This window comes from Hemibagrus wyckioides, linkage group LG25, assembly GCF_019097595.1.
Source record: "Hemibagrus wyckioides isolate EC202008001 linkage group LG25, SWU_Hwy_1.0, whole genome shotgun sequence".
NCBI lineage: Eukaryota > Metazoa > Chordata > Actinopteri > Siluriformes > Bagridae > Hemibagrus > Hemibagrus wyckioides.
The window spans coordinates 7714420-7728916 of NC_080734.1; the positions used below are offsets into that span (position 1 = coordinate 7714420).

General features: G+C 38.8%; 1 protein-coding gene across 1 annotated transcript; it reads right to left on the minus strand.

The window, feature by feature from the left end:
- Positions 1–1312: 1312 nt before the first annotated feature.
- On the minus strand, positions 1313–13260 carry LOC131345656 (claudin-20). The gene is made up of 3 exons (XM_058378652.1): positions 12628–13260; positions 5697–5756; positions 1313–5144 (listed from the first exon to the last, which is right to left on the minus strand). The coding sequence occupies exon 3, from the start codon at positions 5002–5004 to the stop codon at positions 4198–4200; it is 807 nt and encodes a 268-aa protein (XP_058234635.1). The 5' UTR covers positions 5005–5144; positions 5697–5756; positions 12628–13260; the 3' UTR covers positions 1313–4197.
- Between the last annotated feature and the right edge of the window lie 1237 nt (positions 13261–14497).

Consider the following 14497-nt stretch of genomic DNA (forward strand, 5'->3'; position numbering starts at 1 on the left):
ACACAGATCAGGCATAACATTATGACCACCTGCCTAATATTGTATTGGTCCCCCTTTTGCTGCCAAAACAGCCCTGACCCATTGAGGCCTTAACTCCACTAGATCCCTGAAGGTGTGCTGTGGTATCTGGAACATCCAAGATGTTAGCAACAGATCTGTTAAGTCCTGTAAGTTGCAAGGTAGAGCCTCCATGGGTCAATCCTCGCAATTTACAGGATATTTTTGACAGATACTGACCACTGCAGTCCGGGAACACCCCACAAGAGCTGCAGTTTTGGAGATGCCCTGATCCAGTCGTCTATACGCCATCACAATTTGGGCATTCATCAAACTTGCTTAAATCCTTATGCTTGCCTATTTTTCCTGCTTCTAACACATCAACTTTGAGGACAAAATGTTCACTTGCTGCCTAATATATCCCACCTACTAACAGGTGCCATGATGAGGAGATCATCAGTGTTATTCACTTCACCTCTCACTGCTCATAATGTTATACCTGATCGGTGTAGATATAGAATGATCTTGAGTAAAGTAAATTGATGGACTAGATTGATAAATATCAATAATTCATAAAATACTTTTGTAGAAACTGAAAAACTGTGAAACAGATTCCATGATTTGTGTAATTTTAAGGGATTTTTTTTAGGTACCAAATAAAACCTTAGTAGAAACAGAAACCGTTTCTAAAGGATCTCTTGAGGGACCACATTGCTGAAAGTGTGCATGCTCTCAAAACAAGTTTCAATTTAAAGTCCTAGAGGCTTCATGGTTTGTTACCTACATGGAATATTTTGTTTTCCTTTCCCAAAAGATTACATGTCATATCTCTGGAGAGATCTAGAACTAAAAACAAAAGGTAAGAATAAAAAAGATAAGAATGATAAAGAACCCGTTTCTTAGTGTATTGTGGTGATTTTAATTCAAAATCATCATCATCAAATCCAGCAGCTGGTGTGTTGATGATCTGCTGGAGTGGAGTGGGTAAAACGTGGTCTGGATGAATCAGGAACGGTTTCTGTCAAGTCGAGATCAGTCGGGTGTGTAAATGGAGTGTATTTGCCGCTCCGTTGCTCCACAGAGGGGGGGAGACGGAGCCTCATAGGGAGCAGCGATGCCCCCGGCTCACTGAGGCGCCTCGTACCATACAGGTCCACAGCTTTAACGATCCGTTTTCTTTCGAAATGTGCATGCTGAATTTTATTTATCTTTAGAAATCTAAATTACTATCATCATGTCCTCAATGACATTCATTCATCAACAGTCAGACAATCCAAAAGAAAGACAAAGACACATGTGTACAGGCTTGCTCTTTAATCGGTACTGAGAAAAAGACAGGTGCTCTTGAACCACAGAAGATATTAATCCACAGAAAATGATTTATTATGCATACCTTTGTTCATATATGCATTCCCTGATCTGTGCCATGAAGGAAAATAAAAACCTTAATAAAACATCGACTGCTATTAACCTATCAGCCTGAAGGATCTCGTTTATGATGAACACGCAGAGGTTCGCCGTTAGGCATCATTTTATTTCGTGCCCACATGCAGAGTGAAGTGAGAGGACAAAGGACACAAAGTCAGTTCAAGTTCTATGAGCAAGATTCTCCTCACTGAGGAGAGGTTTCCCTGCTTTTTTTTGTTGAATTGTTTATTTTCTGTCCAGCAAAGTGAAGGAGGTGTGCTTGCAAAAGTGAACAGTACATTACAAACCAACAGCAGAATGAGAGCAGCGTCATAAATGAAGACCAGCTCGAGAAATTCCATCACCAGATAATATAATATATAAGGAGTAAAACATCTCAAAGCACTTTTTTGACACCAAAACAGTTTGGAAACAAGCTATCCTGTTATCGCTTATGTTCTAGCAGCTATAAACAGCCGTTTCTTACATTGACATTTCTGCCACCCTTATCCAGAGTGACTTACAATCTGTTTCATTTTATACAACTGAACAATTCAAGGTTTAGGGCCTTGCTCAGGGGCCCAGCAGTGGGAGCTTGGTGGAGCTGGGATTCAATCCTTCTTATTAGTAATCTAAATACCTTAACCATGAAGCTACCACATACCCCGTTTCTTCCCCAGCTTCTTTTCACAGCAAATAATCACAACAAAAAATACTGAAAAGCCAAAAGAACTGACACTGGAGATTCCTTCCTTAAAGGCTAACAACCAGAGTGGAGAACTCAAAGCACTGTGGTTTATAATAAAACTTAAAATGGCATCACTGCACTGGTCAGCAGTCCAGTATCTGAGGAAAAGTTTTTTCATAAAGAGCTTACAGGTTAAAACTGAGACGAATTTTAACAGAATGGCTAATAGATCGTTACTTTAGCTAAACAATTTAGCCACAATCGAATTTTCTACAGCTTCCTCCTCACTGGAAGTGTAATGAAATCGATCAGATGAGACGTTTCTGGTGCTGCTTCGTCTTTTCATTGGAGGCTAAGATTGCTGAAACAAAGTCTGGTTGTATCATATAATACTTTCTGTAATACTCAAATATTTTCAAACAACAATCATCAATCTAAATAATCTCTATTAAAATATATTTAATTATTAGCAGGGAGAATCCATCAACTAAAACATTGTTCCATTTTATTGATTCATTTTTTTTTTTATATCTTGATTATAGTATATTTTGTTACCCAAATTATATTTTATTACAAAAAAGTGAATTTTTAAATGTGATCTAATGTCTACACATTAATCAGAAATGTTATCTATATTTTTTGGGCTTAAAACAATATCTGTAAAGATTTTTATGTATTTTTTTTTTTTATTTTTGTAGTGCTTTTAAATCACCAGTAATGTCGATTTGACCCGAACAACACCAAAGGGTCCGAGAAATGAACGTAACACAAGGGTTATGTTTAAGGTGGGACTACATTAACGTTTGATTCGCCTTCAGCTTTTTATGAATAAAGCCATTTTTTTCTAAGATGGCCGCCACATGAAGTTCCTTTAAAAACGTTTACTTACATGTTTCATGCTTATCGATTACAGCAAGTCTGAGCGACATCACTGAGAAACTGGACGAGATTTATTTTTTTTAAAATTCTATGAGATATGATATGACTTCTTTAGCTACCTCAGCCTCCAAAGAAACAAACATCACACACTGACAACAATCGTCTCAAAACATAATAAATCAAGTCTGTAGCTGAAACTCATCTAGTCCTTCTTTAGATTCTGTTCTAAAAATACGTCGTTTCTCTCTGTAAAGCATGACCTGTGGCGAAGAATGTTTTGCCAAACCTATTAAAGGGTTCAGACATGGCTAAAGGGAATCTTTTCTCTACGGTCCATGAGGGACAGAACACGGTACAGCGATGTCAGCGTCCCTCAGAACAGCCTCTGCTGCATTTCCTGCACCAATGACAGGCGGTCACACACGGTAAAAATGATTGGGTGCAAGACCCCATTACCCCTGCAGCAAGAGAGTGTGTGTATATATATGTGTGTGTGTGTGTGGAGGAGGAGGAGGAGAGCTGGATTGTGTGTGTGTATGTGTACACACTCTCGCATCTGTGCGTATGTGCAATAAATGAGCAGCGTGCACCCATCCAGAGCGAAGCTAATGGGAAAGCAAAGAGCATCATTACCTCAAATGATGTGCGCTTCAATATGTTTCACCTCCACCAGACACTTTGGAAAATACAGACAGGACAATGTGCTGTTTCTACGCCGGGGTTTAGACATTGTATTCTGCCATACTGACCATGGTGTTACATGCTTCTGCGTGATGTGTTTTCTCATATCTGCTAAGCGTTCTGCAGTGAAATCAAGCTATAAAACAGCAAGAATGGCTTATTTGAATAAAAGCTTATTTCTTAAAAGCCGCTTTCATCTTGTGAAATGAAATGATTTCAGCCATCAGTCACATGCAGACTTCAAAGTTCAAAGCTTTGGCATGTAGCAGCGTTATCTCTAACAACCCAAACACAGTCAGAACTTTTTCATGCCCGCGTTTTTAACGTTCGTTGCGGCAGTACGTGTTTCACCTGAGGATTTACAGTTCTTGGTATGGTTCTGGAAACACCTCCACTTACGATAATGGTTGCGGTACATGAAAGAACTGACGAACGGGGGTGAAAAGCGTCGCCGGCGTCATCACTCCTCCCTTTTTCCTCCTCTCATCGCTTCTGACAGCCGCGTGTACAACCTGAGCCTCTTTCCCTGAGACCGTTTAGGATTTTTAGACGTAGTCCTGCAGGCTGTAGAGGGCCTTGGTGTCCTGAGGTCGCTTGCGAGATGGGGAGTAGTACTGCTGCTGCTGCTGTTCCAGCTGGAGTTTCTCCTGCATCTCTTTCTCTTTGTGCTCCAGCTCCGGCTCCGGTGGCTCCGTCTGGCTCTGTTGTTCTCTCTGCTCTTTTTTCTGCTGCTCCTGCCTTATTAACTTGTCAGGGTTGGATACCCCGTAATTTGTGGCTCCGTCCCGTTTTCTGGGGCATGAAAGACAAAAAATGACTCCTCCGGCTAAGAAAAACCCAGCCGATACAAACGCCACGTAAACGGCTCCCCCCGGCTCGTACTTTCCACTCTGGGGTACTTTCGAGTCCATAAAGCTGGTGATGACTTCATTGGTGAACCAGGACGCTGGCACGAGGCACAAGAAGCCTGCAAGGACAAAGCATGTTCCGGCAGCAATCGCAGTTTGTACCTTGGAGCTTTGACTACCACCCCAGTGAGTGCATTTAAGCCCCAGGGCTGCCAGCCAGAGCCCGAGAGTCGCCAGCAGGCAGGAGAGGACCATGGTGGTGCGGGCGGTCTGAAGGTAAGCAGGCAGCGCCAGTACGGAGTACTTGAGCGTGCAGCTGAAGATACCCGTGCTGTACCAGGTGCAGTCCATCCACAGGCCCTGCATCTGTGAGATTGCAGTCATGATGTTGGAGCCCATGGCGACACTTACTTTCCAGTTGGGCAGCAACGTGGCCATGGTGGCGCCCAGAACCCCGAGCAGCGCCAGGATGAAGGCGAAGATCTGCATAGTGGACGAGGGCATGATGTCATTGACGTCCTTCCCCTTTTCTTTCTGTCTTACTTCCTTTCACCTTGCGGCGGCGGCGGCCCCCGTCCTCGCTCTGCGCCTCCCTATCTCCACTGCTCAGGCCAGATAATTTCCTCAGCACGGGCTCCAGCGGGCTGCGATAAAGAGCGAAATGAGAATTGAACTGAGCAAGCAAGCGTGACGTCCTGACAGATGAGGCGCATGAGGCTGCTGCCTGGGATGGGAGACTGTATTTTTTCTTTTTTTGCTCTCATTCCCTCCCTCCTTCCTCTTTTTGCTTTTTAGGACATTAACAGCCTGCGTTTTAACTCTGCATTTCAGCATTGTGGAAGTGATGTTGTGCTTTTTGAAAGGCTAATTATTCTTTCTGCTTGTCCGACTGCGAGAGTAGCCCCTCTGGCAATGGGCGCTGAGGTGACTACGACAATCTGCTTGTCAAAAATAAATGGCAGGTAAAATACTAGCTTCGAAAAATCCAGCCTACTATTTGGACAAGCATGCCTATTTTGTGAGAGTTAATTGATTTTGCTCTTATCTCTGCCAGCCAGCATGAAAATGCGAAATCGCCCGTATCCTTTGTTCGTCTTGCTATTGTGGTTGGTGTAATTCTTAGATAAGGGTGTGCAATGCCGATAAAGTGAATCGCACATCAGTCATGTCGTATAAGCTGCGATCGTAATACTTACTTTCTTGATGGGGTCCGTAGTGCGGTATAGGTGCGTCACGGCATCTCGGGAAGATTTAACCTTAAAAAACAAAAGGAATCCAAAGCTTAATACATGCCAGTCAACGTGCCAGCTTACAGTTTTAATGTGTCCTGTTAATATAATAATTTGTTCTGTAAGTAAGTAAGTAAGTAAATAAATAAATCCTTCAGCCCTGTCCTTGGCGTGGGCTCGATGTGGAACTGATGGCAATCTAAGTGCACTAACCCTGAACACTGAATAAATGCATCCTCACCTGAAGGTCATTCAGTCGCTCATGTCAAGACAATGTACCACATTTATTTTCTCACAGCGACAAAGAACATCTGCCAAATCAGCTTCCATTAAAAACATAAAAGAACCCACGTAAAATACACCAGGAACCCTCCAACCTTCTAAAGTTCTTCTTTTGCCCCCTCAAGATGTAAAAGAAATTATAAGCCAGACGAACAGAAAGCACTGTTTAATGAGAAAATTGTCCTGTAAACCTGTGATTAAAATAATCCACAGTAAACATCTATATCGCTAATTACTGCAGTCAGTGTGGACCTCCCACATGACCACCTGCATCGAGACGCATGAGCGGAGGACGTAAATGTACAAAATTACTGTCTCTTTGTCACCCCACCTATTCTCCCAAACCTCCCGCTGGATTAAAGTACCGTTTACCCCCTCCTCCGGTCTGGATAAGGTAGAAAATCTAAGCTGTAACCTTGTGATGTCCTTGTGAATTAAATTATTTTTGTCATTTTGCTTTTACTGAGTTTTGATTCTGCACTCCATCATTTTTCCAATCAAATAAAACAAATACAAATAAGAAGAAGCACTTTCACCGGTGTCAGACCTCTGAGCTCTACTGTAAGGGCTGTGTGATGGGATCATATAATTATATATGATCATATAATTTCATATGAATAAAGTCGCAGTAAAATGTTTAAATACTCAATCCACCCCAAACTCTCCTCAAAAGATTTGTGGGTATATATGGCTATACATAGTTTACATGGATTATATGGATGTCCTTAAGAAAAAAATAATTTCTTGCTCTGTCAAATTTTTTAAATATATAAGAAATATGAAATTAAGTAACAATCGGAAACTTCCGGAGTTCTCATAGCCACAGATATGAACTCATCCATGATCATGTCTATTAAAAGAATGGAAATAAAATGCTGCAAAAGTGTGTGTGTGTGTGCGTGCTGGTCGCACGGTACTGCAGCGGTGGACATAGTAATATTAAATGCTAGTAATACGTAGTAATATTACTGCAGCTTGTTTATTCAACCTGAAAATTAGTTTGAGAAACATTTATAGTCTTATCTCAATTGCTACAGTATTTACTAATAAGCCATGCTCATAAATAGTATTAATTTTCACTTCTGCTATTGAGCAAGCTAACCTAAACTAGCATTACAGGCTATCTGCTAAGATAGCCTCTACAGCTAAATCTCTCCAGCTAGCTTACATTAGCTAAACTGACTCCATTTTTCTTTGTTTTTTGGGGCATTTTCCATTTCTAAAACTGAATCATTTTCCTAGTAAAGTTAATCAGCTAACTACCAGGTTTAAAAACAATGCTTTTTATAATGTTTACTACTAATACTGGCTTACTAACTAGCATGACAGGATTTCCAGGAGGATTTTGAAGTCATGTTCATGAATCTTGAAATGATAGAAAACATATCAGTCATGAAACAGCCTTGAAAAAGGGCCATGTAGACAGCCACATGTAAAAAACCTCTCGAAAACTGTGAAAACAATGTACACCTATTCTGCGCAGGCTTCCTGTTATTACTCATTGTTCCCGCTAGACTTTAGCGCTCTGCTAACTGCATTCTTTACAAGCCACTCCAGCAAAGGTCATCACAATATTTAATGAGTAAATATTCTGTACAGAAGTAGCAGAAATGTCACAGGCAAAAATAACACACTGTGGGAAAAAAACACTGAAACTGTGCCTTCGGTTAGAGTTTTTGTAACTGAAACAAAACCATCTTTAACAGTGTAGATGTTAAATGCCCTTCTCAGGCTGTTTTGCCTTCTCTGTATGAGAAAGGGGCAGGTTTGAGTTGCTATAAAGCCTGGGTCTGTGTGTTTGCCGCACATAAAGCCCTGGATTTTTTTTAAGGGAGCGTGGGAAAAAGAGCTTCTCATAGTTTCCTTTCTCATAGAGCTGTTTCTTCCCCCAACTCTGACTCCAGCTCTTTCTGCCTCTGCATGTCGTTTCTCTAATCCTGCTTTCTTGTCGTGTAATCCCAAAAGTCAAAACGTTTCTTTATTATTTCTCCAGGTTATTCAGTAATGACCAGTATTATTGGAAATGATATATTCTTAAAAGCTGATGAAAATCTGAGCACCTTGAGCACCTGGTTATACGTCTTATACCGAATAAAATCAGAGCTGTTTAATTATGTATTGGCCTTGGTGCCTTCTTTTATTAAAGCTGCTATAGTGCAAAGAAAGTAGGACTCTAATTACAGCCTGTGATGGGACACTGGTTATTAATTCTGCATTGGTTCGAAAAATCCTGAAGCCTGAAGCTGAGGGCATGAAGCCTTTATGATCGCCGCACATACATTACAGCACAGTGGAATTCTTTTCTTCGCATATCCCAGCTGAGGAAGTTGGGGTCAGAGGTCTATGATCCAGCGCCCCTGGAGCAGAGAGGGTTAAGGGCCTTGCTCAATTGCCCAACAGTGGAGCTTGAACCCCAATCCTCCGATCAACAACCCACAGCCTTAACCACTTGAGCCACCACTGCCCTTAATGGAGTGTCCAGTGATTGTATATGCACTGGTAGCACTTCACATTAAGTGTTGATTATTAATCAGTTGTTATACTGTTATTACATCATGGATTACCTATAATTATGAACATCAGCCTCTTTATTATGCCTAAATGACTAATACTGAGTGACAGATTCAACAGGCTGTATAATATTCAGTGCTATTTTATGTATCTGTCTTGTATCAGTATCTGTGTACTGTCTCTTGTCTTGCACTGCTTACACACATGTACTTTATTCGGATAGATTCATTTAGTTTTTAGCCTTAAGTTCTTGTATTATGTAACTCTGTGTCTTTATGTAGCACCAGGGTCCTGGAGGAACGTTGCTTCATTTCACTGTGTACTGCATCAGATAGGGATGCTCATAATGACAATAAAAACGTCTTGGCTTGACTCTTGACTTGACAATAGAGTATGAATGCATTAATTTAACCTCTGCGTAATAATATTAATTTAATATTAATATAATAATTTTGAACTATATTTATCTCAATCTAATCTTTAGTTAAAACTAAGTATTACGGTAATGTAACTATAACACATCAATTAACTGTAATAAATGATTTATTAACAGCATAAGTCATCATTTTTTCTTAAACATTAAAGTATCCTAAAGGTTAAGTCTATAATTATTTGGTTTGTCCCTTTTAGGAAGCTAAGAATAGTAAAAGAAACCTTTTTTTCCCTTTCCTCTCTAGAGTGCAAACACATTAGGAGGGGCGTATTAACAACACTGTTAATTTATTTTTATTCTTTTATAAATATTTATCACGTAATGCATTTGGTAGTTTCTAAGCACTGCTTCAGTTACTGTGAAATACAAAGTCATTAGAAATCAGGAATTCTGAGCGATATCACTGAAGAGATAAACATTTCCAGGACAAAGAACATTTCAAAACATTTGAGATGGCGTTTCATTACTTGTTTATTACATTTCTATTGAGTACAACTGAAGAGGGAATGTCAGACACCTGGTTAGTCGGTACACTGAGTGCTGTGTGTTTTCTTATCAGTGTAGGTTTATAATGTATCTAATGTAGGTTTATAATGGTTTCTTATTAATGTAGGTTCATAATGTACTTAATGTAGGTTTATAATGTATGTAATGTGGATTTATAATGTAATGTTATGTAGGTTTATAATGTTTTCTTAATAATGTAGGTTTATAATGTAAGTAATAATGTTTTCTTAATAATGTAGGTTTATAATGTATGTAATGTGGATTTATAATGTAATGTTATGTAGGTTTATAATGTTTTCTTAATAATGTAGGTTTATAATGTAAGTAATAATGTTTTCTTAATAATGTAGGTTTATAATGTATGTAATGTGGATTTATAATGTAATGTTATGTAGGTTTATAATGTTTTCTTAATAATGTAGGTTTATAATGTAAGTAATAATGTTTTCTTATTAATGTAGGTTTATTATGTAATGTAGGTTTAACATGCATGTAATGCAGGTTTATAATGTTTTCTTATTAATGTAGATTAATAATGTATCTAATGTAGGTTTATAATGGTTTCTTATTAATGTAGGTTCATAATGTACTTAATGTAAGTTTATAATGTATGTAATGTGGATTTATAATGTAGATTCATAATGTTTTTTTAATAATGTAGGTATAATAATGTATGTAATGTACATTTATTATGTAAGTAATAATGTTTTCTTATTAATGTAGACTGATAATATATGTAATGCAGGTTTATAATATTTTCTTATTAATGTAGGTTTATAATGTTTTCTTATTAATATAGGTTTATACAGAGATATGAGCTGGCTTTTACCCGGTTGAAGAATATCACTTAAACCATCAAACAAAAAAAGCCATATAGTTGTCCAGCACAATGAGAAACGACAATCACAGATCAGTTCACTGATTTTGGCTCAACTGGTGCCATTCATGTGAAAATCCACCACCTTCTCCATAAACATTAGACATGAATCTGCACCACAGCAGGACAGGGCGTTGTGTCACCTGCCATCAAAAGAGTACTCTGTGTGTTTATTGTGTTTAATGACTACAGCACTTTCTCATTATGATGGGACACGACTGATTATAAACAGTGTATTACATTCTACAGATAAACACTGTCACAGGGAACATGTTCAATGCTACTGAGAAACCCTTGAACATCAAATGTAAAGATTTCATTCAGAAATCATTTTTAAGGACGGCATCTGTGCCATGCTCATTGATATTCATATTAGAAAAGATTCCGGAGAGATAAATATGAGGACGCCATGTTGTTGTTATTCACATTCTTATCTATGAATATAATAGAATTACAATTGCGTATCTCCAAATACTCTAATACAGATACGATATATAGTGCAGAAATAATGAAAAGGCTGAGGTGAGTCATGACATAAAAACCTAACAGAAGCGATGTGTTAAAATATTTTATGTTGATTTTTATGTCCATATCAAAATTGGATTCTATTACTATTAAGAGTACGGAGAACTGATATTAGTGCATTGTGTATTTGTTCCAGCTAAATTCGCTAGTTAGTTTTCTCAAGAAATTAGCTAGCTATGTTAGCTTTCTACACTAGGCTAGTTTTTTTTTTTTTTTTTAATTCAGTTAAATTCAGTTAAGGGAGTAATCTGATTTTGTCAAAAGAAACATTATTACCTAGCTAGGTTACTTAGTCGGGTGTTTCTACTAACATTAAGTTAGCGTGGCAAATTGACATATTTATTCAGTTATTGTATAAGTTAAGTTCAGGTAAATAAATCGTTCAGCTCTGTGACCAAGTTGTTTAACCAAGTATTAAATTTGTAGTCAGAAAAAAAATATTTTTTTAAGTTAGATTTTTTTAAATGTAATATATATTTTTAAATATTTTATTTTATTTTTTATTTTTAATAAATATTTGTTTATTAAATGCCAGTTTATCATGTAAGCCTTAGTGAAATGACAGTGTAGACTGACCGGATCATGAGGATAGGAAAATGCTATATTGGATTCTGCAGGAAACACTGTAGCATTGGTCCAGATTGTAATAAACCTTTAATATTTATCATTTTAATATCTAAAACTTTCATATAAACCTACTATATAAGGCTTATGATGTGCAATATTACCGTAGTAGATCTGGCTTTTTATTCAGGTTTTAATTTATATTTTTCCAGCCAGGAAATGTTCTCTGTCCCGGGCCAATGAAGTTCTGCTCGTCTCAGCTGCTCAAAAGTTCCCGACAAAGGTGGGGTCAGTTTGGGCAGAAGGTAAAGTTTTATCGCAGTTTTCAGTGCAATTAAAATTCAACTCACAGACAGCAGAGTGTTCCTAACATAACAAAATTTATTAATGAAACTTAATCAGGACTATTTGACTTATCTGTGCTTGGGTGATGTAAAGAAAGCACTCCTGCACTACTGGATTGCATAAATTAGTTTAATTTAGTTAGTAAGCTTAAGTTAGTGCTTTAGTGCTGTTAACTAGAGGTCTGATTTACATATCAGTGTGTGTATTTGAAGTATGAGGGACAGATTTGTTTTTGTTATGTACAGTAACTCAGAAAGTGGATATACTGTGTGTGTGCTGTGTTTCCTGGAAAACCCATTAGCTCAGTGGTCTGATTTGGACGAGGATTTTCTGCCAATCATATATTCTGACACCTCAACTGTAAGGAAACATGAAGAGTAAACAGATTTATTTACTTTGTAAGCTTGCCTTGGCATATTTCTGTGATTTTATGTAAGAAGCAAATAGTAAAACAGTTCATTTGTCTAAATATGACTAAACTATGCTAGATAAGTGTGTTTAATGAAGTTCCAGGATAGCTATGACATAATTAAAAGGAGATAAAATGAATCTAATCCATTCAGTTTGCAATCAGAAAATGTCTTAAAAGTTTCTCTTTTTTCACATCCACTGTAATCAGACTTTAAAATGAAGGAACCGGACTAAAATGGAAAGATATTTCTGTATTTTCCAGAACCATATATAGCCTAAAATGTGAAACTCCCACCATGTGAATTGTTTTCCCAGGAAGCCACACATTCTGTAACTCAAGTCTACTTTTACAGATAAAACATTTAATAATAGCAATAATCTACTTGTAGAAATTCTTCTGTCATTTTATTAGGGAAGAGAAAGAGTAGCATAAGTGTACAAACCTGGACGCATTACCCCAGCTTCCACAGCAAGACCCAGTCCTGACAGTCTGTTCATCAGTGAGGTGTGTGTGAGGTCTTACACATCCAGCCACGTGTGAAGTCAGAAAGACTTGTGTCCAAAGATAGAATAAAAAATGATGCTACAATATCAGTGACTTGAGACTCCAGGTTCCAGCATGTTAAGATGTGTGTGTGTGTGTGTCCATGTGTGAATCCCAAGTACGAGAACAGAGCACAGAGTTGATCTTTATTCCCCCTTTATCCTCACACTCTCATCAGTGTTCAGGGCGCCCCTTCCTGCAATAGAGAGGGAGTGTGTGTCGTGGCTGGAGCCTCACACACTGTTAGTGTGCGAGTGAAGTGGGCCGGACTTGCACTCCTCCACAAAGGTGTTACTGTGGCAACGCTGGCTTCTCATCACACATCACATTCAGTCTTTCATTCCTTCTTGAATTTCTCCACTGAAATCTCGCCCCTCTCTATATTTCAGATGAGCTCAAAAAAAAAAAAAACCAACAACAAAAAAAACATGTCTCAGTGCATTCCTTCGGGAGCCAGGAACAGGAAATAAAGAGAGAGAGTGGGAGAGAGAGAGAGAGATTTAGATTTAGGTAACTTCTAGTTTCTCTGAGAAACATTATTTCAGTTCTATAATGGATAGCAATCACTCCCCCTCTCCTCCAATTGAAAAGGTGACCGCGATCATGTGGCACTCAGAGGTGGTACGAAAGCTCCTCCTCCCACACACTCATGATTATCATCGCCCACTTAAGTCCCGCACAAAGCAAGCACTCGAGAAAAGAGCTGTCATTATGACTCATTTGAGCGCTATTCTTTTTCTCTGTAGGCCACATGAGCAGCGTGAAGCGGAGCGTGTTTCAGTCTCCGTTTTATATAAAAAATAAAACTTACAAAAAAAAACAACTTGAACTTAAAATGGACTGGAGCCTTTTGAAAGAATATGCAAAACATAATGCTTCAAATTGTTCACTTACACAACTGTCATGCTGCAGAAGTAGTATTAAAAACAGTATAACAGGGAGTCAACTGAATAAACACAGATGAACAAAAGAGACTAAAAAGTGCCACGTAGGAAAATGCTGCCAGAGAATAAGATCCATGTGCAGGATAAAAAGTACTTGTTTTTATTAACATCACCTGCTGCAGACCAGTCAGGGTGCCCATGCTGAAACCTGTGCACCACCGAAAGCACCAACACTGGGCATGTGAGCATCAGAACTGGACCACGGAGCAATGGAAGATGGTGGCCTGGTCTGATGAATCACGTTTTCTTTTACATCTCGTGGATGGCCGGGTGCGTGTGCGTTGCTTACCTGGGGAACACATGACACCAGGATGCACTATGGGAAGAAGATAAGCCGGCAGAGACAGTGTCATGCTTTGGGCAATGTTCTGTTGGGAAACCTTGGGTCCTGCAATCCATGTGGATGTTACTTTGACACATACCACCTACCTAAGCATTGTTGCAGACCATGTTCACCTTTTCATGGAAACTGTATTCCCTGATGGCTGTAGCCTCTTTCAGCAGGATAATGTGTTGTGCCACAAAGCAAAAATGGTTCAGGAATGGTTTGATGACCACAACAACGAGTTTGAGGTGTTGACTTGGCCTCCAAATTCCCCAGATCTCAATCCAATCGAGCGTCTGTGGGATGTGCTGGACAAACAAGTCTGATCCATGGAGGCCGCACCTCACAACTTTCCAGATACCACAGCACACCTTCAGGGATCTAGTGGAGTCCATGCCTCGACGATTAGGGCTGTTTTGGCAGCAAAAAGGGGAGCAAGACAATATTAGGCTGGTGGTCATAATGCTATGCCTGATCGGTGTAATTTAGACATGACACGA